This window comes from Dendropsophus ebraccatus, chromosome 2, assembly GCF_027789765.1.
Source record: "Dendropsophus ebraccatus isolate aDenEbr1 chromosome 2, aDenEbr1.pat, whole genome shotgun sequence".
NCBI classification, from domain to species: domain Eukaryota; kingdom Metazoa; phylum Chordata; class Amphibia; order Anura; family Hylidae; genus Dendropsophus; species Dendropsophus ebraccatus.
The window spans coordinates 166220196-166248192 of NC_091455.1; the positions used below are offsets into that span (position 1 = coordinate 166220196).

The 27997-nt window shown below is 41.0% G+C and overlaps 1 protein-coding gene across 1 annotated transcript; it reads right to left on the reverse strand.

Annotated features, from left to right (window-relative positions):
- Positions 1-226: 226 nt before the first annotated feature.
- NR1D2 (nuclear receptor subfamily 1 group D member 2) lies at positions 227-27997 on the reverse strand. The gene is made up of 8 exons (XM_069958679.1): positions 27641-27997; positions 20799-21101; positions 18274-18362; positions 17018-17162; positions 14579-15249; positions 14190-14375; positions 13660-13870; positions 227-8480 (listed from the first exon to the last, which is right to left on the reverse strand). Exons 1-8 carry the CDS (start codon positions 27654-27656, stop codon positions 8284-8286), a joined length of 1818 nt encoding a protein of 605 aa, XP_069814780.1. The 5' UTR covers positions 27657-27997; the 3' UTR covers positions 227-8283.

Below are 27997 nucleotides of genomic sequence, written 5' to 3' on the forward strand. Positions count from 1 at the left end.
CGCGGCAACAGGGCCCGCCCCAGCTAATAGAGCCGCTCCCCAGCTACAGATAGCAGCCGGGAGCGGCGCTGTTCAGAGCGGGGTCCCGGCGGGACCCCTCTCTGAACTCCCCTTGCGCCGCCATGACGTACCAGGGGTTAAAGTACATAGGGAAGAATTTTTTTTTTTTTTTTTTTAATAATATTTTCATGCTTACTTTTCAGGTTAAATCTATGACAGACACAGGTTGTGTAAAGTTGTTTATTTGAAAAGGCTAACAACATATACTTTGTACAGACATCTCCATGTAGCAGGAAATTACAACTAATGGATTACATGTCCAGGTCAAAACATTTTGCACCTTTTTGTTTTGCCCCAACCATTTTTTTCCCACAACGACTGTTAAAGTGGTTCATTCAAACACATTTAATCTAAAAGCCATTTTTCAATTTTAGGCGCATTTTATCAGTCAGCACAGACATATCAATACAATGTAGAAAATTAACTAAATTCTTTCACCATGTCTTAAACAATAGTACCTATGCTATACTTTGAAATTCTAACATAATACATTCAGATAAAGTTCAGAAAAGGTTGGAAGTGAAGTTCCTAGTTGCTAGAGGGTCCACAGTAAAGCACACAGCCTTATGCAGCCTAGGATCACTTCTATTCTAACATATGTCTATATAGAGAATTACATCTTACGTTGCTTCTTTGCAGGCAACAATGGTCATTTTACTATAATACAGTACAAAATCTCTCAGAAATGCAGCTCGGAATATCACGGTATTCATTGTGGAAATCAACAGCACAGAATATAAGACAACACATTATTTTAGTTATTTTTTTTTTCTGTTATCAGTAATCTCAGTATTTCAGCACCCCCATAACATTAAACATGACAACTAGAACAAAGAGGCATGATGTAACAGATCTCGAAGGGGTGCCATTAAAACCCCTTTGGCCTCTTACATACTCTTTGCAGTGTTACCGTATAGGGCAAAAAATCGGAAAGGTTCTCCACCTAAGATGTAATTGATAATGGCTTGACCTGATGGCTGATAAGCTACCTCTCCCCTTCTCTACTGCCAACAATCTAGCACTGGACTGAAGAGCTCACAGTCATCAGACTGTTAAATAAAGTTTTGTTTTTTTTCTAGTGTGTATGGGAGCATTTAGGCTGAGTCCAAACTTTGTTTTTTTTTATCCGTTTTTACAAGAAACGTATACGTGTGTGCATCCACTTTGATTCGTTTTTCAATTGACTTCCATTATAAAAAAAGAAGCATTAAAATGCATAAAAAATGTTTTGATCCTTTTTTTGTTACAATAGAAGTCAATGGAAAAATGGATGAAAATGGATACACACAAATGCATGTTTTTCCATCTGTTTTCTGTACAAACGGATAAAAAATAAAAATTAAAATGTGTGAACCCAGCCTTAATGCTTGGTAATGTGTCTGTCATCATCTCAAAAAAGCCAAACTGGCACTGAATGTGGGGCACAAAAGGGGCAATGAGGGGCTCACCAGCCTTTTCTATTACATATTTGTGCGTATAAATTTAGGTGAAGAACATTTATCAGAAAACAAAAAACCTTAGTAAAGCCCTTAAACATTTTTAACCAGCTTATTCTTGTACAGTTATCTCAGAAGAACTTACAGATTGTGTGAAAAACTTCTAATTTTTTTGTCCTAATGAAAATACTTCCTGTTCCTGAACTCTGGTGAGATCAGAGTTGTCATAGGGACAATGTGTCTATAATCAAAATCCAAGTTTCACAGACTTCAAATATCTTTGTATATAATTAAGAAAAGGGATCGTGAACCTATATGGCAAAGCAGAACTACCAAAGCACAGGTGAGTATACATTATGCTCCTTTCACATAGGTTTGTAAATTCAACCAAAGATAATTCAGCACAGGAATAACATATAAATACTTTTTACATAAAAAAAACTCGGTCACAGGGGATGTTCTCCTTCAAGCAAAGTAAAATTGGTGGCTTCCTCTGATTCTGTTGTGGCCCTTAGCTTGCCGTAGACTTTGCATGGATACCCACTGCAGATGCAAAGATTTTATAAAATAGATTTTGGATATTCCCTGTTTTAGTGTCGTCTTTCTACTACTATATACACAATCACACACAAACAACAGCAACGTGGAAAATTACATACTTGAAGTGAACAATAGGATAATGCCCTGTATTCAATGCTTGTAGCATCTTTTCTCTCATTAATCTGATTTGCCATTTTTGCCCTCTTACTACACCTACAATTATAGGAGCTCTTGTAGCAAGGGACGCTGGCCATCCAATAAAACTCTAAAGCTGGCCGATCTGACAGCAACCTAATATATATATATTGTGGGCAGCTCAATTGTTTGGGGAAACAATATTCAGGCATGTTGGATTTCCATATGCCAGATTATTTCTCTCTCTAGTACACAAGCTTAGGGCCATATTTACAGCTTTTGCTGCGCTGGGCACTCAGGCTGAATATCCCGCCCTATTAAAAGGGGTTATCCAGGATTAGAAAAAGCTACTTTTTTTTTTTTTTGCAAAAACAGCACCACCTCTGTCCCCAGATTGTTTGTTGTACTGAAACTGAGCTCCATTTACTTCAAATGGAACGGAGCTGCAAAATCACAACCAAACTGAGGTGCTGTTTCTGGAAGAAAGCGGACACATTTTTCTTAGCCTTGCTAACCCCTTTAAGGTGATTCCACATGTGTCAGAATTATTTTATGCACATATACCACAAATATGCAGAACAAACCACATGCATTACGTGCAGATTGTGTTGTATGTTCTACACAAATCCACAACATAATGGACACGGTGCAGCTGCAAATCTGCAGGGAAATTTAGTTTGACCTATGTAAATTAAACCAAAAGGGAACTGCTTTCCCTCTAGTCTAGACCACTGCATAATGGTAGAAGCAACATCAAAGTACTTTTCTTTGCTGTCCACCCAACATTACTACCGTAGGCACAGGTCCTGGATAAAACGTATTCCTTCCCTATGCATGTATCCTCAGCCAAGCATGAATGTATACGGCCATCTTAACCTACATTATTGTACAGTATTAACATGCTCTCGCTTTTCACGTTTTGTTTCCAAGCTATTGGAAATGTAGCAGCATTTTTACCATGATCTGACAATGATGTTAAGTTAGTACTGTAATGCAAGTTAAGGCTTCGTCTTGTAGAAATGGCAAATGGTGACAAAAACATTTCAGAGATTTAGTTATCATTTGTCACGTGTATATATATATTTATATATGTGGTGTGTGTGTGCACATAGGAGCCTTCTGCTATCAATAAATGAAGTAATATAAAAATATTCTGATAAAAAAGTAACAACAATCCGTACTCCAGTCCGAAACAGTCTACTGCTTCGATATAGGTTATAATCTTCTGGAGCCCTTAAGGTATTAAGTGTATACACGCAACAAACACATTTATGACTGCCATTTCACACAACATTGCACTAAAAATTCCACACAAAACTTTTTGCAGATTAGAAACAACGTCATGCAGTTCTGTAGTTTTCAATTATCCACAAAGAACTAACAAGAAACATGGACAAAACGCAACTGCTCTTCACTAAAGAGGATCTCCATCTCCAACTAAAGGTAAAATGGCAGTAAGAGGTAGAGAAAAGCAGAGTATAAGTACCCAACCCTCTGTGCCCCTTCTCTATGCTTTGAGCTAAAGACATGAGTAAGACTGAAAAGACTTTGGTTGTTAGGAGGCAAATCCCTAGCAACCAGTCTGTCAGAAAAGACAGCATAACTGGTCACAATGCTGACAACAGAGAAGGTTTAAGTGGCTTGGCAGTCATACCATGCCATTCTCTATCTCAAGGTGTGATAAGTAGTTATTACATTATTTGGAGAACCTCTTTGGTTTGCTTTAAAGAGAAATGACAGAAATTATTCTAGCACCACATATACATGTACACACTCACGGAGGACAAAAAAATAGAATGCTCAAAAGGCTAGGGTCAACATGAGGCCCCATAAAAACAATAAGACTGGTAAAGGTAAGAGAGGTAGGGCTAGAACCAGGACAGCTGGGCTCTAAAGGGTGCAAACAACTAAATGTGAAAGTCAGGAGATGGCTGAACACTCCATAGGGTATAATGCTAACATTTAAGCAGCAGTTTTCTTTCTCTCTAAACTGTAGTTGATGACTTAGAATTTTCTTTAAAACATTTAACCTTTGAACATGATCTCCAGGCCTCTAAGCGGCCAAACATTTCCTGAGACTTATATATCCGAGCTAGACAGAAAACAACTATTCGGCATAGAAAAATTCTGATTTCTCTAATGTAATATATGGCTCTTGTGACATGTGAGGTCATGTGTGATACCTTAAAGAAGTCCCACAAAATAAAAAAAAAAAGGGAGGAAGGCAGGGAGGTGCAGGTAGATATTAAAGTAAACTCACCCAAACCTGTGTCTCCGCAGCGCTGCTCCCAGGACCTGCTGACGGACGGCGGGTGTCATTTTCAGGTGGAAACTGGGTACGTCACATACCGGGCTCTTCCAGCTGCAATGTCACAGCCTGGCTGAGTGATTGTTCTCAGCCAGCCAAGGACTGGAGCGATGTCCCATTCAAGTTACTGACTGAGCGGTCAATTACTCACCCGGGTAAGTGACGTTGCAGCTGGAAGAACTGCAGGACACTGGTGGCTGTCAACAAGACCCATGAGCGGTGCTACGGGGCACGAGGACGGGTATATTTAATTTGTTTATTATTTTCCTGCACCACCTTGCCCTCCTCCTTTTTTTGATTTTCGCTGGACTTCTCCTTTAATGTTAGCCTATTGCTGTACCCAGGAGAGGCACCCATACTGTGAACTGCACCAGTGAGGTCACTGGTTTTCGCTCACTGTAACATCTCCTAAAATAAGTGCTTCATTATGTATGGACTTTAAAAACAGCCTAAAAGCCACTGGTTAGGAGGCCATACCTATACCATGTGTGAATGTTCACAATGAAACGTCTGCAGTTATGACCTCAGAAATCTATATTATTCTGTAAATGTAATTTTCCACAGGTTAATAAATTTAAATATACATAAATTATTGGAAAAATGTTATACCTAAATTAATCCCGAGATACTGTGATATATAAATAAATGTTGTTTAGATACATTAGTTAATATTTGGAGCCCCATAGTTTAAGTGCATCTGGCTGAGCGAGCTATTTAGTGAGATCAAGCCTATCTATTAAGTCACTGGAACATAGCTATAGCCGATACTGTGATTGTCGGTAGGTATTGTGTTTTAGGGTGCTATTTGAAGGTTTGAGGCTGTCTGTAAACAAGCACTCATTAACAGGGCCTTAACATGGCTCGATGAGTCGCTGTGTTGCTAACAACTAGAAAGGACAATGTGTCAGAACGGCCCTATCAGCCAAGGAACATGTGTTTCTTATTTATCAGCTGATCGCTAGCTCTATTTACACAGGGCAATATTGCCTCATGTAACAGGGCTCTTACTATTCACAATCGCTGCTGTCAATGTGACAAGCAACAGATTTGCATCTATGAGTCTCACGAACCTGCTTCGTGTCTGTAAGTAGGGAGTGATCTGTGCTATTACAAACCATATATTAGGTCGTATTGATATTATTGACTTTCAATAAAACAGTTTCTAAATGAAGTAAAACAGAAAACAGAATGTGTATGGCACAAGACTGGAAAAGCAACAGAATCACATAAAATGCAATAAATAAGAATCAAAAGTAAGAAAAGCTCAAATCAAAAGGTTAATGAATCACTGATTGCACTTTTCTTCTTATTCCATATTAACATACAATGTTTAAAATATAAAAAATGACTTTATCATATCCTTTTTGGTGCAACACATCAGGAGTGAAAATAATGTTATGCTGTTCCTAAACTTAAAGAAATCTATTGCCCAGTGTTACCCCACGTTGTTTGGTGCTCCTCAATCCCACAATTCCTACTTCTCTTAGTTCTCTGTTTTTAAGAAATATAGGGAAGACTTACAAGTGGCATCTTTCTCCTTAGCGTTAGGCCGCCACAGGCTACTCATGCCATGCACCCCCCCACTTCTGGAAACACATGTACAAGAAATATACATATATGCACTGGAGTGTTTGTCTTATACATGTAGTGCTAGAGAGGCAATGCATGATATCAGTAGAGTATTCCATTTCCAAGCCACACATCAACCCCATAAAACATAAAAACAGGAAACCCTATTGCAGTTGAAATTGTATAGGAAAGGGAAAAAAAACATACCCAACACTGGGAAATCTGATTTTTTTTTTTTTTTTTTGCACTGAAGGTTTCTTTAGGCTGGACTACTGCTTTTTCTATATATCCAATAAGGTGGAGAGACAATCAATTAATTTAACATTTTTTTTCCTTAAATAAATGTTAATATTTAGCTCTGCATCAAAAAAAAGCTCTGTTTTATATAAAATTTAGTGATGTTACACACACACACACACACACACACACACACACAAACAAACAAAAAAAAATGTACATAACATTTGTGTACTGCTATTGGGAAGAGACCACTTAGATGGTCGAATGCAGCAGCTCTGAGAAAAATTAGCCCTCTTTGTTGGGTCTTATTAACCCAATGGTGGGACATGAAAATAGAAAAGACTTTAGTAACAAAAAGCCCTAATATCACATAATTAGGTATTGGTGGGTTTTTCACAAAGCCTTGCTACAAGTGACATATAATAATATAATTGATTCTTACTACCACCAGACTTGTCTTGGACCTTTACAGAAGGTCATACCCATATAGGAGATAAGCACTGTAAAACTTGCGCGGCTTACAACGCCAAATGTTAATCTTTCTTCTCATCTAAAAACCTAGCACAGTGTTAACAACTTCGAAATTACAAGTCTAGCCATTTTTAATGATGAACACCTATTTTGCTATTTGGAGCACACAAGTATCTATAAAGCTTTAGCCAACTTTTTTTTTTTTTTACGGATACACATAAGTCTATAGAAGAAGGGCAGGCCGTATTTCCAAGATTGTGACAACTCCATTCTTCTGAAGTCAATTCCTGTCCATACAATTGCTATAAGGGCCCTTTTGTGCTGCTCATTTGTCACTTTAAAATTCAGCACTTTATGGGACCATGAAATGGCAATGAGAAGCATTTGTTTTACATTGCCTCGAAATACAGTATTATACATGGTTGCTGATGAAGGTTGATCTGCGTCTTAATTACGCGCGAGCCTATACAATAATGGGGCATTTTTCTAGTATTTGCCTGGACTTATCCATTGCTGTTTCTTGCCCAACAGTCCTTTTGTACAGCAAGTCACTAAGTCACTTGTTGCAGCATGGCTGCATAACACCCAGCGGCATTGGGAGGCTTCCATGTAACAAATGTCTGCAGCATACAGTGTAATATCTTTCAAAAATATACATTTCAACGACCGGATATCTTTATACATTTTATAAATCTCATACATAACAATAACTATTTGTAACAGCTCCCTTCACAGTTTAAAATATTGCAAGGAAGCTGGCATATATTCAGCTGTAACTCTCTACCTAGAACTATGTACAGGTTCTAAACAAGTAGTGTGCCAGTAAAAGATGATATCATATACACATAAATACAGAAAAGGAAAAGACTCACATGGCTAAAAAAAAAATCTGTGTGACAGACAACAATCCAGATCCTGAGGAGGCACATAACAGACCAGCAAAGCATTTAGAAATGATAATAAGATACATACTTTGTAATATATAGGATTTTCTAGACACCTATAAAGTGACAATCATGTGCCGGGTATGTTCTAGCTACAAACACCTTCGGTGGCCTTGACTATACCCTGCAGTGATTTGGTGAAATAAAATTTGGTTCTTTATAAGGTTTAAAGTAGATCAATGCCCAGTGTCCTTCTTCAAAACCTATGAACATCTCCTTTACTTTTTGTGAGTTATGTTTTTTTTTTTCCTAGGTTTGTGCCCAATTCTAAAAACCTCCTACGTAATGCAGAATAAGGCTTGAGGAGTCTGTGTGTGATCATGGTATGCGGAAGAGTAAAGTGCGCATATTGTCAGTGTTGTGAAGAGGTAGCCAATATGTAGGCTGCACCAATATTCATGAGAATATATCCTCTATAATGCCTCAGTCATTTCACTAAAGTCTAGTGAACTGCTTTACTTGACAAAACACTCTGCCACTTCTATAGGCTAATTTCGCACTGTGCCGGACATAACCTTAGGGACGCACCTAATCTGTCACACATCATACAGTAGACGTCATATCTTAGTCATTTATAGGCCTACGGGTGAATTTTGAAAGCCAGGAGCTCCTCTGAGTGCATATTGTTAAGAGAGCGCAGGTCTGCTAACTTCAGGAGGAGTCTGGTGAAGGTGGAGGCCTCATTGGGATGGTTTTTCATGATTAAAGTCCTCAGTGCACGGATCAGGGTTTCTTGCAACGCTTCCACTGAGTTTACATTTTCAATACCAGAGCGATCTATAAAGTGAAATATAAATAAAATTATTATTTTCATATTTTTAACAGAACATCCAAGTAAGATATCATAAGCACAGTATAGAGAGAGAGAGAGATGACAAACATATTCCTACAACCTTATAAGAAACATTACAAGTAGGGCTCAGACCCTATACACCTGCACATGGAATGAATAAAAGTCCATATCATAGGTCCTGTAGGCAAATTGTGTACCAACCTAGGAATTTATATATATATATATATATATATATATATATATATATATATATATATATATATATAAATATATATAAGTTTCGTAAATGTCCCCCATGTTTTCCATGACGGTTTGAGGAAACAAACCGTGGCATTAAATTAGTTCACACATATATATATATATATATATATATATATTATATATATATATATATATGTGTGAACTAATTTAATCATACCTGTCCAGACGCCGGCCTTCTCCTTCTCCCGGTCCCGCGCCACAGCAGCTTCGGAGCTCCGAAGCTGCTGCAGTGCGGGACCGGGAGAAGGAGAAGACCTGCGCCTGGACAGGTAATGTATGAAACAAGCTTAACGCTTGTCAGGCCGTGGAATAGGCCCAGTAAACGAGCGCCGATCTAGCAGATCGGCGCTCATTTACATCGTCGATCGGGCCCTGCTCGGCCCATGAAATAGGACCCATGGGCCTTTTTGTTAAAAAGTAAATGAGGCTCAAGTACCAAGGGGGTGTTCCCAGTACAGCAAGAACTCATGGTTACCCTTACCATCCCCTCTTATTCACCTTCTCTGTGCCCACTGTCAATCAAATTAAGGTAGATGTATGCAAATAGTGACAGAGGCTTTTAATAAAGCTAGAGGGGCTGGCTAACCCTGGGATTGTGCCATGCTTGAAAAATGCCCCCTGGGCACCTAAGCCCTGTTTGAGTATTAGTGAAATAGCTTATATCTCAGTGCTAGAAAAGACTAAAGCCATAAAAAATATGCAGAGATTTCTAAATGATCAGCCCTATCTACTGATGGGCTTAGTTTTACCTCTTTAGCGGCTAACAGGTCCACTTTAAATCTGAAGTATATGAAGAAATAATATGAGCCAATAGCAATCTATAGAAACTGTCAGGGTTGTGAAGTCAGTAAGCCAAACTGGACAATGCTCTGCAAGGGCACTATGGCTGGTCAGCAGTTACACTGCCCATATGCTGCTGGATGTGATGCAATATGTGGTCTGACCTATTTCTATTATAGCCAATTTGGCCAATATAGCTCTTTTGTGGGATCAGACCAGGAGAGCAGGAGGTAGTAATAATTTGTAATTGCTAATAGTGGGATGTCCTTCACATATAGAATGATGCTTGGTGCACTTGGCCTTTATCTTAGTATCAGATTTTTATTCTGAAAGTGTTATCCTGACACTGTTTCAGGCAATTCCCTGTGTCAGTTCAAGAAAGGTCTGAGAAAGAATATACCCATGCAGCTATTAGGACTAAGCTGCTTCTGGATACACATAGCATGTGCTGCCTGTGAAGCCTCTGAATAACTCTGATTCAAGGATAAACAGTGGCGTTGTCTGTGGCCTGATGCTGGTGGATGTGTAGAAAGGTGGTTTTCAGACAATGAAACTGTGTAAAAAATGAACATATGTTGATAAATATTATTTCATGATATTTTTGTGGTATGTAATGCTTTTCCTCGGCCACGGATGCAAATGGTCTGCTGTTGCCCTCTTTCTAGTGTACATCTTACAGCAGATTCCTGTTCCTGCTGTATACTGTTCCGGCTGTAGACAGCAATATTTCTGCCTATGTGGGACGTTCCTGTGGCTGTTGAGGTCAAGTAGTCTAGAAAGTATAGTGGGAGTGAGAGTTGGCTAAATTCCGAGCTACAGTGTAGAGCAGAAATGGGAAGGCTATTACAGGGTGTGCACTATACAGGAAGTGCAACAATAATGACAACAAAGCAGACAGTCTGCCTCAGGAGAAGAAGGAGAGCGTGAAAGAGCACAGACGAGTAGTGAAATATTTTATTTACCAATATGTGTTCATTTATTAGACAATATATTTAGTATACTTACCTGTCCTGATGCCTCCATAGCACCGCTCCCGGGTTCTGCCGCCGGTTGTAATTCTACGGCTGGAATCCAGTCACATCATGTACCTGGCTCTTCCAGCTGCAACATCACGGTTTGGCAGAGCAATTGCCGACTCAGCCAGTTAGCGACTGGGGCGGTGTTCCATCCCAGTCAATGATTGGCTAAATGAGCAAAGCCAAACCATGATGTTGTAGCTGGAGGAGCTGCAGGAGGCTGGAGGCTCTACCCGGGAGCGGCTCTACGGGGCACAAGGAGAGGCAAGTATACTTTGTTTCTTATGTTTCCGCACCCTTCTGCCATTTTGGATTTTTTTTTATTTCACAGGGCTTCTTTAATTTATTCTCCTACTTCATATCTTTGAATATATTTATTATAGAGATTACTGTAGACAAGAAAAATTGAGTTTTAAATGTTGCAACAATTCTTTTTAGAGTAAATGAGTAAGCCGTCACATCCCTCCTGCACTCTGCAAGGAGCTAAGAGAGAAGAGAGAGGTTGGAGTGAGCAGAAGAGCGAGTATAGTTTACTTTTTGTTTTGTTTCATTCAGGACATTTGATAATTCTTTTTTTAATAAATGGACAATCCATTAATGTTCCCAAATTCTCCAGATTCATACATGGAAACTCTGTGGGCTATTAAGTAGGTAGCCAAATTGTATAATAATAATAATAATAATAACAAACAATTGTGATTTATTGATATTTCTAGGAGGAATGAACAGAGGAAAGAAAAAAAAATGAAACATTAGAATAAGGAATTGTTAATTCAAGGTGAATTCTACTAGCGAAGCCCTTTAAAGAGCACCTGTAGCTAACCCAAAAAGAATTTAGTATTAATGAATAGTTTAGGATGCCCTGATTCTTGATATATTCTCCCATTCCTGACATATGAGGGTTTATAGTTTGTCTGACAATTTAGTTAAGTCAGATGGGCATAGAAGTAAATTTTAATAATGGAGTGAATACCAGGTGATGGTGTCATTACACAGTCAGGGGATGTAACAGTTTTATACTAAGTATGTATGTCCACCACCTGATCATCACCCCCTTTATTAAAATTAGGTACCATCTGACCATCTTGTCAAACAAAACCCACACGAGGGAACATGATCAAGAAATGTAAAAAGGTGTGTAATGGGTACCAAGCTATTCAAAGAAAAAATACAACACCCCCCCCCCCCAAAAAAAAGGGGGTTGGCTACAGTTCCTCTTTAAATATCTTTGGCTTAGTATGCACAGTTAGATTAAAGGTTATGGACACATTGGAATGCATTTTTTTCCTATTCTTGCTTTGTACTTATTATGGGGCAAATTCAAAAAAAAAACTCCCTCGATAGATCATTAGTAAAATATTTGCTTTGTTTCTCTTCCCCAGCCTTTTTTATTTTCACATATAGCATTGGCTGCTGTGTCTCGTTCAGTGTAAAGTCACAAAAATTGCGACCGTCTGCAGCCCTAATCTCTCCATTCATGAACCATTATATTTAAAGGGGTTTTCGTATTAAAACTTACTTATCCCCTATCCACAGGAAAGAGATTGCGGGGGTCCAATCACTGTGTTCCCTGGCAATCTCCAGATCGATTCCTCGCGATCTCTTAGGCCCCCTTCACACGTCCGGAAAAACCATCCGGATTTCCTATCAAGAAATCATGACGAATTTCCGGACCCATACACTTTAATTAGTCACGGACACCCTTCCGCCGCCCGATCAGCTCCGCCCCCCCTCCCCCCGGGACCGCAAAGCAGACGCCCAAATCAGCACCCAGCCTGCTGGCAGGCCATGATGGTAGTTGTAGTTCTGCAGCCTGTGGCCATCCAGGTTGCAGAAGTACAACTCCCATCATGCCTTGCTGACAGGTCATGATGGGAGTTGTACTTCTTTTGCCTGTGGCCATCCAGGTTGCAGAAGTACAACTCCCATCATGGCTCTGCTGGCGGGCCATGATGGGAGTTGTAGTTCTGCAGCCTGTGGCCATCCAGGTACACTAGGGGCTGTGTGGGTACCTGTGATTTATGTTGGCATACTAGACTATATTAAGAACTATTTTATTTTTTTTTTCTCATCAGGAAATCCTGAAGGTTTTTCCTGATGGTAAAAGCGGATTACTGTCAGGAAATTCCTGATGACATTTGAGGTCTCCTGATCAGGATTTCCTGACAGTAAAAACTGACACGGACGTGTGAATGGGGCCTTACTTGTCAACTATCCTGTAACTAGGGGACAAGTAAGTTTTAATCAGAAAACCCCTTTAAACTGGTTTATTACCACATTAAAATTGACCTAATTAGAAATCAGCTTAGAAATCTGTTTAGGAGAGGAAAGATGAGATAAGGGCTGAAGAATGAATTGTCATCTAGTTTCTCTGATGGATTTCAAAGTATATAGGACACATCAGCCAGCACTAGGAGGCTGTAGAAGAGAAACTAAGGAGGCTGTAATAGATTAACTAAGCACTGTTTAAGTCCTATGCAGAATGCAATTATCAAAAATGTGTTCAAATGTGTCCACTGCTTTTAACTTGATTTCTCAAGGGGACACATGTAGATGTTACCCAAAAGCCTCAATACAGTCCTGTAGGAGAGAGAATAATGCATTTCCAAAGTGACACTACAGGCAATAATTTCAGATTCAGTTTGGATCTTAATAAAATGCCACATCTTTAAATGAGTACCATCATTAAAATAAACTTTTGACATGTCACATGGACCTGCGAAAAAGTTTTTTTTCAATTGGGGTCTCAGGAGAACGTGCTAGAAGTAGTGCAGGGTAGCGCATTTCACTTCAAGCTTGGAGCGGCCTATATCCAGGTAGGTCAATTATAAGTCTATGGAGATGCCGGTGGAAAGGACTGAAAGCGTATTACCTTCCTGCTCATTCTCCTGATCGGTAAAGGTCTTAGCAGTGAGGTGCCAACCAATTAAAACTTTTGACATGTCTCTGTGACAGTTTTTTTAAATGACAGGTACATTTAAAGATTTTTTGATGACGTCAACAACACTGCATTAGTGATCAATGAGTAGGATTGTAGACCATGAGATCTGTTAGGAGAGGACAAGCAATGTAAGGGAGAAAAAGAAAAGTATCTTTCTGTTCTTACCAGCAGAGACGAGGACAACTGCTGTAAACAAACTCATCTCCTCCTCACTAAGCTGCAGAGCACTAAGCTTCTCACTGAATTCAAATACAGAGTTCAGCAGCTCCCCAGCTCCCATTGAGCGCAGCTCATCCACACTGTACTTCTTCCCACTAAGAAAGGTTACAGTACGCTCCTTTGCGTCAAACAATGACGCAAACCGTACCATCAATACCTGGCAAAACAAAAAGAAAAGATGGTAACAAATGGTTGATCAAAAAAGTTTACATAGTGCAGGTTTCATATCTCCCAGTGGGCATATTCAGTCACCTGACACATGAACAGTGGATGAAGACAAGCACTTTTTATGAAGAAAACTGTTTTTGATGTCTACATTAACTAATTTTATTTATTTTAAGGCCAGTAACAATTTTATTATATAATGGTTGTTCATAGAACATGACTGTATCACACAGAAGTGCAATAATTATTACACACGTAGGGCTCAAAATACACATGAAAAGACAGACAAGAAGTCATAACCATATGCTAACCTCGAATGTTCCAGCCTTCAGCAAGTTGACCTGATCATATTGGGAAAGGTCTTTAAATCCTGGAATGCGCTTGGCAAATTCAACAACTTCTTTTACAGCCGGGGTAAAACTCATAGAGAACTCTTCCCAGATTTGAGGTCCTGATTTATTTGGGTCCATGAAAGGAGACATGCTCATTGGACAGACCTGCAAAATGTATAAAAGTAAGAACACCATTCGGTCAATCCACTGCAACTCACATAGACTAGGAAAAAGGTGAATGACATGATTTGTAACAGAACCTGCAAATTAAAGTTGGGATCATTTTTAGAAAAATAAAAGATGGAAATGTGATTAAAAAATTTACTTTTATAGCAATAGAAAAATAATAAGTAACAAACTGTATGTACCAGATGCATTCTCCTTCCCCTTATGCATGGGTAGCCAGTCATATGGTCAGCCTGAGATATATCAAACATGGCTCCTTTACTGCATCCTTTATGGGAAAAACCATGTGAAATGTTTATATTGTGTTCATTGGAGTAACAGACAGCATGGACATTAGAATAAGCCATGGTGTTGTTGCCTCGATGCTGTCCGTTTATGTAATTCTGGCTTTCACTAGCGGGACAGCGAGCAGGGCTAAGACCATTATTGAAGTGGATATTGTTGCTCTTGGTCATGTGTTTTACATTATTCATTCTTTCTTCAATCTGGTGGATTGCTTCATGTTTGATTTCTGAAGGCTCCTGGTTATACATGAAGGTTTCTCTGTGAGCCCTAGTTACCGTACCGATAACATCTTCTTTGCTAACGTCTGACGCTCGAGGAGCTGGAGGAAGAAGAGAAGGTGCAGGTGGAGTGGGGCTTTTATCTGGGTAGATGAGACCACTGGTGTCCAAGTTTCCTTGAACAGGAAGGGGCATAGGTGGCAAAAGTGAAGGTGAAGCTTGGTAATCTGGCAGTGCTTCTTGGTGTCTTGAGCTACCAAACTGGCTGTTCATCATGGTCTTCATGGCAGTCTGCATTTCCATCAGCATTCTTTGCTTTTCACGTTTTGGAATGCGACCAAAGCGTACGGCTGCGAAGGAAGATGAAAAAGAGAGAGAGATATCTTCATGTTAATACCATGCCTTATAAACCACATGAAATCTGATTAAGGCTCTTTTCACATCTGCAATGGGGTCTTCCCTCTGACTATTCTTGTCAAAATTATTGGAACCTCTACAGAAGAAGATGGATCCAGGGTAAGGGAATGAAGGTCATAGGGCACCATTAGAATCTGGCACAACATCACGTCTTGGAGGCCATGGTGCAGATGGGGAGCGTGCCTAATACCTGCTTGTAAAAACTGTTCCATTTTATCACGCTTATTTAGGCGCTGTCCCAGGTCTCACAAAGATACCAGTAAATTCTGTGGTATTTGATGAGGAAAACAGCACTGCATATAGTGTTATTCAACTTCTAAAAACAAGGGACGCTGCAGTTATCCCCTTCACTGTTACAGACCCCCAGGCATGTGAACATTAACCCCTTCACTGTCATAGATCACCAGGCAAGCTGACAATAATCCCTTTAACAACCACAGATCACCAGGGATGCTAGCATTAACCTATTCACTGCACTATACCAAAAGTGCAGTGAATAGAAACTAAACTTTTATGACCTAGATCACTAGGGATGCACACATTAACCAGCTAACTGCCCTACACTATCAAGGATGCAGCGTTATTTCTTTCACCTCATAAACCACAAGGGATATAGAGCTTTACCCTTTCTCTGCCTTCGACCATTAGCGATACATTCATTAACCAACTACTGCCCTAGACCACCAGGGATGTCCACATTAAACCCTTCACTGCCCTAAACTATGCAAGGGTGAAACTTTAAGACCAGGATCTGTGCTGTAAGCTGAGCCCGGTATAACAGTCAAGAAGGAAAAGTATAAGGAGGGGGAGCCAAGAGGTCTTCCAGGATGCTTCACTTCAGCAGCTTGGCACCCCCTCCTGCACACTTAAATAATTAAGAAAAAGGGGATTTCTTACATTATGGAATGACCATAAGCTATTCAGCATTGTGTGCTGATGGAGCTGACAGGTTTCCTTTAGGGAACATTGCCCTACACACATCGTTGATGGCGATCAGTGTTACGATATTTGATGCAGAGCCCAGGCTGGCTCGCATACTGAGGTCTGACATTTTTTTGCAGACAATTAAACCTGTACTTGTAAGGACACACTTGGCGGTCTAAGTGAATACTATTTTTAATATGACTAGCCATGATAATGTGCCCTCACCTTAACCCCATTAAAGAATTTGCTATGGGGCCCAGCCTTCCCTAGTTACACCCCTGTCTTGCAGCTTTCTGTCAGAGATATATGCTAGGAGCTTCACAAGGAAAAATGGACTTGGGGCACCAAAGGGCAATTACTACGGTTATCTAGGCTTAGAAAAATATGGCCACTTTCTCCCAGAAACAGCACAACTCTTGTGCTCAGTTTGGGTGTGGTTTTGCAGCTTAGTTGCACAGAAGTGAATGGAGCTTAATTGTAATACCACACACAGAGGACAGGGGGGTGCTGTATTTGCAAGAAATTTTTTTGGCCAAAGCCAGGAACAGACTATAAGCAGAGAACAGGTCAAAAAGATTTCTTCTCTTTTCAAATCCATACCTGGCTTTGGCTTCAAAGATATGTTACATAAATCTATCTGTGTAAAGGCACCATTAGCTTGGATAACTCCTTTAAGCACAAAGCACCATACAACCTCTGACCAGCCCTGATAATATTAAAGGATAAGAATGGATACCCCCCCCCTTACTATTTTCTGAATACCCTATTGGTACATACCATCTCTCGACATTCCGACTGACAAACACTTCTTGAAACGGCATTGCTGACAGCGATTTCGGTTCATCCTCATGATAGAACAGCTCTCATTCTTGAGGCACTTTTTGTACTGGATGTTTTGTTGAATGCTTCTTCGGAAAAAACCCTAAGAGCACATAATCCTTATATTAGAGTATAGGAGGAAATGGTATACAGCAGGAAACTGAACAATCAGCTAAAGAAAAGATCTCCCATAAGCGACCTTCTGTCAGAGGATCACATAATACTGAGAACTGCAGGAGACAGTATCCTCAACCATCACAAAGTATTCTGGTACTGGTTGGAGATTAATGTTTAAGGTGGTTAGGCTCCAATGAAGTGATAGGCAGCAAATACATGTCTGAATTGTATCCTGTCTTGTACTTCTAAGGTCTATACTTTCTAGAGGAGACTGGAATTTGTTGTATACAGTGGTACCTTGGTTTAAGAGTGTTTTGGTTTAAGAGCTCAGTTTTTCAAAATTGTGACTTGGTTTAAGAGCATTGCTTTGGTTTAAGAGCTCCCTGTACTGGGTGGGAGCAGGATTAGAGGAGGGGAATTGTCTGCATAGCAGGGTCTACAGCACTGTACTCTGACCAAGGAAGTCTTCCTCACCTTCCAAATCATAGCAGATCCACTTCAGGCTGGGGGTTGCATGAGGGGACAGGACTGCTGAGGTAATCTCTCCATAGTTGTTTCCCCTCTCTCCCCGCACTGCATGTATGTGCCAACATCTGCCCTGCTCATTCCTTCATGCTCCCTGCAGTCTCTGTCAGCCCTTGTGTTTACCATCCTCTCCATTACTGTACAGTAACTTATAATATCACATATTCTGCTGTTTCTGAATGTTTGTTTCATCTGTTTCACATGGTATTCAGAATAATAAATCATTATTTTTGGGGTGTGGAACCATTTGTCTGCATTTCTATGATTCCTTATAGAAAAATTTGCTTTGGTTTAAGAGTGGATTTGGATTACAAGCACCGTACTGGAACACATTATGTTCGTAATCCAAGGCACCACTGTATATAGAAAACACCGATAAAATATAGGTGTTTTCTATTATTCTTGGGTTATCACCCTTATGTGAATTGGACATTATAGGTCCTTTATGGAAGTTGTAGGTGTACTAATGTAATGTTTATATAGGTATATATCTTGTGGATAAGTACTCACACAATAAAGTTATCCAAGCAGAATTACATAAAAATTGAAATACTAAAAATAATGACACTTGCCTTACAGCCTTCACAAGCATGGACACCATAGTGAAATCCAGATGCTACGTCTCCACACACTTTGCAAAGAAGTATCATTCCATTGAACTCTGAAAAGATCAACATGTCATGGTTATTGTCAGACCATCTTTGTCGCCGGAGGCGACAAGTCTTCTTTACCATGAGAACTGTGAATCTGTGGAACAGTCTACCACAGGATCTGGTCACAGCAAAAACAGTAGAGGGCTTCAAAACCGGCCTAGACAAGTTCTTAGACCAAAATAATATAAATGCATATGTATAGAACCTATCACCCCTCCCCCTTCCCTGTATCCATCCCCTCCTTGGTTGAACTTGATGGACATGTGTCTTTTTTCAACCGTAATAACTATGTAACTATGTAACTTAAAGCGTAACTGTCATATTTTTTTTTATTGCAGAAATCAGTAGTATAAGCGATTTTAAGAAACTCTGTAATAGGTTTCATCAGCCAAAAAAGCCTCCTTCTGTACTCAAGAAGCAATCTCCCAGCCTCCCCCCCTGACTTCTTATCTGTGCATTATCAGGCAAACACGTCTTCATTACAGAGAAGCCAGTGAAGACGGGCTCTGCTCTCTCCATTCTATCCTTATGGAGGGGGGAGGGGCCGAGGGAGATGAGGGAGCAGGGAGAGGTGACATGAAGGTCAGCTGTTTCTAGACTCTCTGGGCACCTAAAACGCTAAATTCAGGTGTCAGAAAGGTCAGTGCTTATCTATGAACTTACTGAGAGAAGATTGCAGGATGTTGTGCTGTGCAGGACTGCTCCGTGCTCAGTCACTCCTAACAGCCCCTCCCCTCTCCATAGCCACATAATGGACAGAGAAATCCTGCTTCATCTGATGTGAGGGGGGAGGCTGGGAGATTGCTTTTTCAGTACAGAAGGAAACTTTTTTAGTACATAAAACCTATTACAGAGTTTCTTAAAATCGCTTGTACTGTTGATATTTAATGTTTTCAGAAAAATGACCCTGAAATGACAGTTACGCTTTAAAGTATACCTGTCTATGACTTTTCAGAATAAGCCACCATGTGCCAGCAAATAAGGAATAGCACTATATCTGGCCATTATATGGCCCTTTTTTTGCATTTTTTTACAATTTTCCCCTTCTGCAAGCTCCATCACTAATTGTCATTTTTCCTCCGACACAGAGGAGATGCTGATTTCTATCTCACACACTCAAGAAAGTAACAACTTCTGTGTGTTTCTGTATTGCTCTCTCTCCTCCTCCTCCACTCTCTATGGACTTCTATAGGCAGCCTCTGTAATCTGATCATTCGGTAAAGCAAAAAAAAAAAATAATAATAATATTATAATAATAATATATATAATGATAATATAAATTTTCATAATATTACATATTATAATAATATACAGTATTTTCCTGCGTATAAGACTACTTTTTAACCCAGGAAAATCCCCTCAAAAGTCAGGGGTCATCGTATAGGGCGGGTGTTAAAAAACTTTGACTGGACTGGAAAATCTGCGGTTGCCGCATATGGTGGGAGGAGCCAAAGAATGGCTGCATCCCTGCCGTTTGCGGCAACCGTTTGAAAGGTAGAGCAAGCTGCAGGTGTCTGGGGTACGGACAAAAGATATATGGCAACGTGGCGCTTTGCCTAGAAAAACACCCCTCTTCCACCTGACCCCCTTGTATCCTACTGGTATTACTTCCTTCTCTGCCTCTCAGATCTCGCTACTGTCTGAATTTTTTTATTAATTTTTATTTAGTGTGCGTTGGAAGAGGGGTAGTATATGCCAAACTATATTGTAACTGGAAAAGTTGGTCTTATACGCCCAGTCGTCTTATATGCTGGAAAATAGGAGATCTATCTCAAGGCTTGGTTCCTTCTTGAGGAGGTTGAATAAAATGTTAAAAAGGCTACTTTCTTCCAGAATTAGAGCCACTCTTGTGCACAGGCGATGTGTGGTATTGCCTGACAAATTTGTTCATTTGAATGTAGCAGAAAGAAGAGCAATATTTTTTCTAAAGGGGTTATCCAGCGCTACAAAAACATGGCCATTTTCCCCCTACTTTTGTCTCCAGTTTGGGCGGGGTTTTAAAACGCAGTTCCATTGACGTTAATGGAGCTTAATTGCAAACCGCGCCTGAACTGGAGACATTAGGGGGGAAAGTGGCCATGTTTTTGTAGCGCTGGTTAACCCCTTTAACCCCATACAACCGCTTTATGGTTTTATTTATAGTGCTATACACAATGTCAGTGTATTGTTTTATAGAAAGCAATCTAAGGCCATATTCACACAGGCAAAATATGCACCCTTGTCAAGCATGGTGCCACAGCTTTCTCTGAGCTGTGGGCAGTGCATAGAAGGTGAATGGGTAGGAAAGAAGTGACATGCCACTTCCTTTTCATGTGGTTCCCAATCTCCCAATCATATCAATGGAAGTGGGCCTCCTGAAAAATAAAACTGCATGATTTTTGACGCTGCAATCAACATGTCAAGTCAAGTTTAAATTCTACAAGCAAGAATTAAGAATCTCTTACTAGTGGTGACTCCGCCATGGCCTTTGGTTAAGACTGCTGCACTAGTATAGGTTGTTTTTATGCACAGTGTGTCCACCTGCTGGTTCTTCTGAGATTCATCTATGGTGGTCAGGGTCCCACTTGGAAGGTCACTTCTGCTGTTACCGTTCCCGCTGCTCCCACCACTGCTGCCCTCAGAAGCCGAGCTGCTGGGGGAGGATGGAAGAGAGGAGGATGACTGGAAGCTACTATTGGAGCTCTCACTGTGGCAGGAGGAAGGGCTGGAGGCTGAGCTTGAGGAGCTGATGTATGCAATGACACCACCTAGGAAAGAAAAGAAATGGCCAGCTATTAAGAATGTCACAACATAGTCATTCTTATTCTGTAATGAAATAAAAGTCAAGCTTTTATTCAGTATGCGGTTCAGGGAAGAAAAAGAGTGCTGCACCTCACACCTATGGCTGATACTAGTGCCCCTAGGCTAAATAAAAAAACACATCAGAATTTTGTGTATGAATTGATCAAGCCATACTGCCCCATGTACCTCGTGCCGGTATCTGATACACATGGGTCCCTACACTAAGTCCACACCGTGCCAGTCAGTGGCCACCAACCCCGCAGGCGTGCACAGCCAGGGAACGGGGGCCATGGGACGGCCCTGCGACCCCCATGCCACAGGACCAGACCCAAAAACACCACACCAGAACCCGACCAGCACCGCCGGCGGAGAAGGTCGCCCCCAAACAGCACAAGTCTGGATGAGGTATTGCACTCACCATAGCTGCTACAGACATAGCTACTTTTATTCAGTATATTGCCCTGAAATAATCAGGTTACGTCCTATTATTTATTTAGCTATAACATTTTGTGTTAGGTTCTCTTTAACAATGTCAGCAGTATAATGCAAACACAATACGGTGCTACACAACCACGGCCATCTTAGAGCCAGAAGAAAACATTCTGGTGTTCATTGCTGTGTAATCTACTTTTGGTAATTGCCTCCATTAAATAACACCGGAGTCCTGGACTGTGGATCTTATGTCATTGTGCCTATAATAAAGCAGCATACGCTTTCTCCTTTAGCTCCTTAGTTCGGCTCCTCCAGTTACATAATTTCCCTTGGGCAGTCACACTCCCCCTCCATAGTAAAACACATGTTTAGTTAAGAATGTCCTTGTGTCTCTTTTAAGTGGGATCAAAGGGGCCGAACACGTGTTTTCCCTACAGCGCAGCATCTCAGAAATACTGACAATCTATATTCTTTCCTCCTCCACCATCTGCTTATATTAGTATGGTACCCCGGGCATATAGAGCACCTGAAGAGGACACCAAGAGCTAAAGCCAAGCACATATATAGTTATCTATATAAGCACAGATAAAGCTATCTATAAGTATATACTGTATATAGTTATCTATATGAGCACAAATACAGCCATCTATATGACCACATACTGTATATAGCTATCTATACAAGTACAAAAATATGTATCTATATAAGCACAGATATAATGATCTATATAGGTACCAATATATCTATCTATATAAGTGCATATATAGCTATCTATATAAGCACTAGAGATGAACGAACCAAAAGTCCGACAGCATCTTCGCTCTATTACAATGCCCGTGATGCCTGCGATCCCGGGTGCGTAGTTGCGCTCCCGGGAATCTGCGGCCAGGATCTTCCAGGGAATTCAAGATACATTCCCTGCAAAGTTCCGCTCATCTCTAATAAGCACATATATATACACATTCAAAAAAATGCAGCACTATATAGCTATCTATATAAGCACATATATAGCCATATATCTTCAATAGCAAAATACTGTTTTCTGCTACAGATCATGTTCCACATCCCTTTCCGCATAGATTTAGTAAAACCCACAGTAAACACCCCCGGCTAAATCGACCAATATTGTTGAGACTGGCTGTCTGAAGTATATGGGGGTCTCTTCAGACTGGTCTGGCAGCAGATTACCCCTCACATCCCCATTGAGAACATATGACTACTTGGCCAAGTCAAATGTGCATCACTGCGGAGATGTCAGATGTGCTACCTCTCAGGTGTCTGTCCATGGTTTATTCATTCTTGGTACCATTGTTTAGGACTATCCAACAAGTGCTGCTTTTTCAGAAATACTACATCACACCTCCGTGCCCCACCAATCTCCCTACAAAACCATTTACAGTGAATCTGTCAGATGCAATTCACATTCCAAACCACTGACATTGTTAGATAGCTGTAAGAGCAAGGAGACATGTGGTACCTTTCATATATCTGTCTCTGATTCCAGATTGTAGAGAAAGATTTTTATTCCCTAAAAAAATGTCAGAGAGGCTTATCCAACTATCTGCTGCATGCTGTAACACCTATATAAAGTGTAAGATTATGAGAGAAAACAACCCCCTCACCTCTGCTGCTTATTTGTTGCGTATCTGCTGCGTATACGGTGTGTGGGTTTCTACCCTAAGGCTGGGTTCACACTACGTATATTTCAGTCAGTATTGTGGTCCTCATATTGCAACCAAAACCAGGAGTGGATTAAAAACACAGAAAGGCTCTGTTCACACAATGTTGAAATTGAGTGGATGGCCGTCATTTAATGGCAAATATTTGCTGGTATTTTAAAACAACGGCTGTTGTATTGAAATAATGGCAGTTATTTACTGTTATATGGCGGCCATCCACTCAATTTCAACATTGTGTGGACAGAGCCTTTCTGTGTTTTTAATCCACTCCTGGTTTTGGTTGCAATATGAGGACCACAATACTGACTGAAATATACGTAGTGTGAACCCAGCCTAAACATGTAAAGAAAAAGAGAAGACATTCAGTGCAAACAAATAGGCTACCCGATTCCTTATGCAAATGTTTAGACAATATAAATGATAATAGTTGTATAACCGTGTGTCCTGTTAAAAAGACCTTCATAACAGAACACACTGTTATACAACTATTAGCATTTATATTGTCTAAACATTTGCATTAGGAATCGGGTAGCCTATTTGTTTGCGCTGAATGTCTTCTTGTTTTCTTTTGAGCTTCCTACCCCCTCCAATAACTGACCCTAAGCTGGGTTAGTGATGGAAGGGGCTGAGGAATACCCTCAGAAGATCAGGAGCTCGGAGAAGTCTCTCTGACACTTTGTAGGGAATAAAAACCTTTCTACAATCTGGCATCAGAGATAGATATATGAAAGGTACCATGTGTCTCCTTGACCTAATGGCCATCTAACAGTGTCAGCAGATTTCAATGTAAATTACAGATGAAAGATTCACCTTCAGGCTATGTTCACACTCAGTATTTTTGCAACCAAAACCAGGAGTTGACTGAAAACACAGAAACAAAACATAAAAGAGTAGGTTCACCACTCAACCGTAATGATGCTTAGTAATAGTTCTGGTTCATACCTCATGAAGGAACAGTGTCCCATAGGATCTAGAGCGGTGCAGACGAAGTCCAGGAGCTTGCTGGACATGCGGTATATGAGTCCAATGTAACAAATCTCGTAGCACTCCAGCTCATAAAATCATGATCCTTTATTAATTCACGAATACGAATACATCCAAAACACACAAGATGTGTACACATCTTGTGTGTTTTGGATGTATTCGTATTCGTGAATTAATAAAGGATCATGATTTTATGAGCTGGAGTGCTACGAGATTTGTTACATTGGACTCATGAAAACACAGAAAGGCTATGTTCACACACTGTTAAAATTGAAATCGTTAATCGTATGATTGGGTGAATTATCGCTCTGTGTAAACCCAGCATATGACTAGATATAGTACTGATATAATAAAGTTATAGATTATCCTTGTTATATAAGAATCACATCCTCTGAGATGTTGTGTCTGAGGACGTAACTTTGTGGGCATAAGACCGAGTATACTGCGTAATATTTTGATTCCTGGTTATTGCTGTATACAAATTTCTAAAGTTTTTTTTTTCAATGGGATTTGAGAATGTGTACATAACCTATGAAAACTTTCCCAATATCAAGCTTTATTGCTGTAGCATCTAGTATTTTATTCACTACTTGTAAAGCACTGCACATAGGATATACTACTCTAAAAGTGAAGTGTCATTGTCATTTGAGGAAACGTTTGACATGTGAGCTACCTGAAAGGTTTTGTATCAGTCAGAGTCAGGGTGTTCAGACCCCTAGAGCAAGCTGGAGGAAGCGCACAGCTGGGAACTTCTCTCTTTGGCTCTCTGCAGACTAGCTCAATAGACTTACTATGAACCTGTCTCCTGCAGTAATGTGGTAGAACGGCAATTCCTGACTTTTTTTTTTTAAATATATTTTTTAATAAAAGTGACACTTTAAGCACATAGTATTCAATGGATGTAAAGGGTTTTTCAAGGGAAAATGTATGGTTTTATTATCTTTAACAACAGACCAACACTATGGGCCCTATTCCACCGGACAATTATCGTTCAGATTATCGTTAAATCGTTTGAATCTAAACGATAATCGTTCGGTTGAAATGCAGTTAACGATTAACGACCGAACAAGAAATCGTAGATCGCTTTATAAGACCTGGACCTATTTTTATCGTTGCTCGTTCGCAAAACGCTCGCAAATGGTTTGCATTGAATAAGACATTGTTTGGTCGTTCGCAATAGATACGAACGCAATAGCGAATAAATAGCGAAGAAAAACGATCGCAATTATGATCATAAGTAACGATTATCGTTCCATGGAAATGAGTGAACGTTTTCAGCTCTTTTGTAATAGCGGTCGTTTGAGATCGTTAATCGTTTTTTTTTCACTGGTGTTTTTCCCCAATAGACTTCTATAGGGTGATTAAAAAAAACATCATGTATACATGGTTTCTTTTATAAAATTAGATAAATTCTGTATGTAGACAGGTAAATGATGTTCTAAGTCAGACATCTAAAGAATGAAGCAGGCTGTGCTGAGCGGCAGGGTGCAGCCTCCTCCTTCCTCCTTCCCTGCTCCACATAATTAAAAGGCATGGTTCAGTGCTGGGGTTGTTCACCAATTTTTTTTTTCTTTTAGATCAACTGGTGCCAGAAATGTATAATTTACTTCTATTAAAAAAACAAAAAACAAACTTGTCTTCCAGTACTAATAAGCTGGTGTATAACAGGACGTGGTATTCTTTCCAGTCTAGAGAGCAGTAGAGGTTTTCTATGAGGATTTGCTACTTATCTGGACAGTTACTGTCACAGACAGAGATATGTCAAAAGAATACACCACTTCCTGCAGGACATACAGCACCTGATAGGTACTTGAAGACTTTGGATTTATAATAGAAGTAAATTACAAATCTCTGGCACTTTTTGACACCAGTTAATTTGAAAGATTTTTTTTTTTGTGACCAACCCCTTTAAGGACACAACCAAACTTCAGAAGACTAACTTGGGCAGAAAAAGAGCCTTCCAGTACTTATGACCTGATGTATGTCCTGCAGGAAGTGGGGGATTCTTGCCAGTCTGACACAGTGCTCTCTGCTGCCACCTCTGTCCATGTCAAGAACTGTCCAGAGCAGGAGCAAATCCCCATAGAAAACCTCCTGCTCTGGACAGTTCCTGACATGGACAGAGGTGGCAGCAAAGAGAACTGTGTCAGACTGGAGAGAACATTCCACTTCCTGCAGGACATACAGCAGGTTATAAGTACTAGAGGATTTAGGCTTTTAAGTGATTTACAAACAATATATTTCCCTGAACTATCCCTTTAAACAGGTGCTCCAGCTTTGGACATGTCTAGCCAGTAGATGGGACATAATCCCACAAGACAGTAGACAGACCCTGTGAATGAGGGCGGCCCACTGATCCTCAGATGTCTGCTGGCAAGGAAAGCAGGTAGGGGTACAGCCATGATTGCCCCCCATGGTGAAGGGAGGGAGCTGTGGGGACAGTGCCAGCATGGGGGCACAGGGGGGAGGGGAGTATCGCTTGTTTTCAGTTTTTCCGGCACCAGAATACAATGACACAGACACATAGCAGATTATCTGCCCTTTAACATAGCAAAAAAAAATAAACAAAATGAATTACAGTAAATGGGTATGAGTAGCACCATTAAAATCATGTTCCACCTCCAAGTGCTTGCCCTCTCTATGGGTCACTAGGTTCCCCTTTAAATGGCCACCTGTTACACTAGTAGCCAAGAAGTGACGTCACACAGCCCGCATAGCTCTCCCCTTATTGCAGTGAGACGCCCGGTATAATAATCTATGTACGGGGGCCATTACACAACAGCGCACGGGGCAGCCGCCGCAGTCACAAAGCCTGACTCATGCCGCTCTCCTGTTCCTGGCACACGTGTGCCCGCATGTCCCGACAGCCGTGTCCCAGCCTCCAGCCAATCAGTGAGCTTCTAGGACCGGCCTGAATGCAGCATGAAGGGGCGTGGCCCCAGACATTCCGTCCCGGCGCTGATTGGTTGGAGGGTTGAGGTTTGGAATCCACGTGTTCCAGAAAATGGGTCACGGCTGCGCGTCCCCTCCGGGAGCCTCACGTGGAGAGCCGCTCGGCGCCCTGTCTCATTATGTAATCACTACGTCACGGCTGCCGGCAGCCAATCAGAAGGCGCGCTAGGCAGAACGTAAACACAGTCCGCACATGGCTAGGGCGGCCAGTCCATGTGAATGCTGTGGATGACAGGATGCAGGCTGGAGACAGCCGCGTCCTCCCCTCCTCCCTGTAACCCACTTCTCCGTCTTCTCACCACACCTTGCCCAGGTTACTGACACCAATCTGCCTCCCATCACACAGCGCCCCTCAGCGAGGCATGCTGGGACCTGTAGTGTGTATATACATGACATTGTGTGTCACTGACAGCTGCAGCCCTATCAGTCAGTATATGCCGCATGCGGCGAGCACTTACCTGCGGTCCCCTCCATGGTGTAGTGTGCACTGTGGCTGAGTACTGTATAGGTGGGCTCGGCTGTGCTGCCGGTGGGCTCCCCGGTGCCGGTGTCCTCCCTCTCTCCCTCCTGGCTTCAGCTACTCATTCTGCCAGCAGCTCCATGCTGGGGGGGAAGGCTCGCTGTGCTGGGTGGCCGCCGTCCTCCTGGGTGCTGTGTGTGGGCAGCAGTGTGCCTCGGTGTCCATACACTGCTGTGCCCAGTGCTGTCCCTGCTCTGCAGCTGCCCTGCCCCGGCTTCCTATAACTGTGCCACTATTTTTGCTCTTTGCTGTGACACAGCCTCCTGGAGGGGCGGAGCATGCAGCCAGACAGAAG

What these genes read in the sequence shown, in the direction of transcription:
- NR1D2 (XM_069958679.1), bottom strand. An exon ending in CCATGGCGGAGTCACCACTA is followed by an intron (nt 18,363 to 20,798) that starts GTAAGAGATTCT and finishes TGATCTTTTCAG; the next exon opens with AGTTCAATGGAATGATACTT. An exon ending in TGAAGGCTGGAACATTCGAG is followed by an intron (nt 13,871 to 14,189) that starts GTTAGCATATGG and finishes TTGTTTTGCCAG; the next exon opens with GTATTGATGGTACGGTTTGC.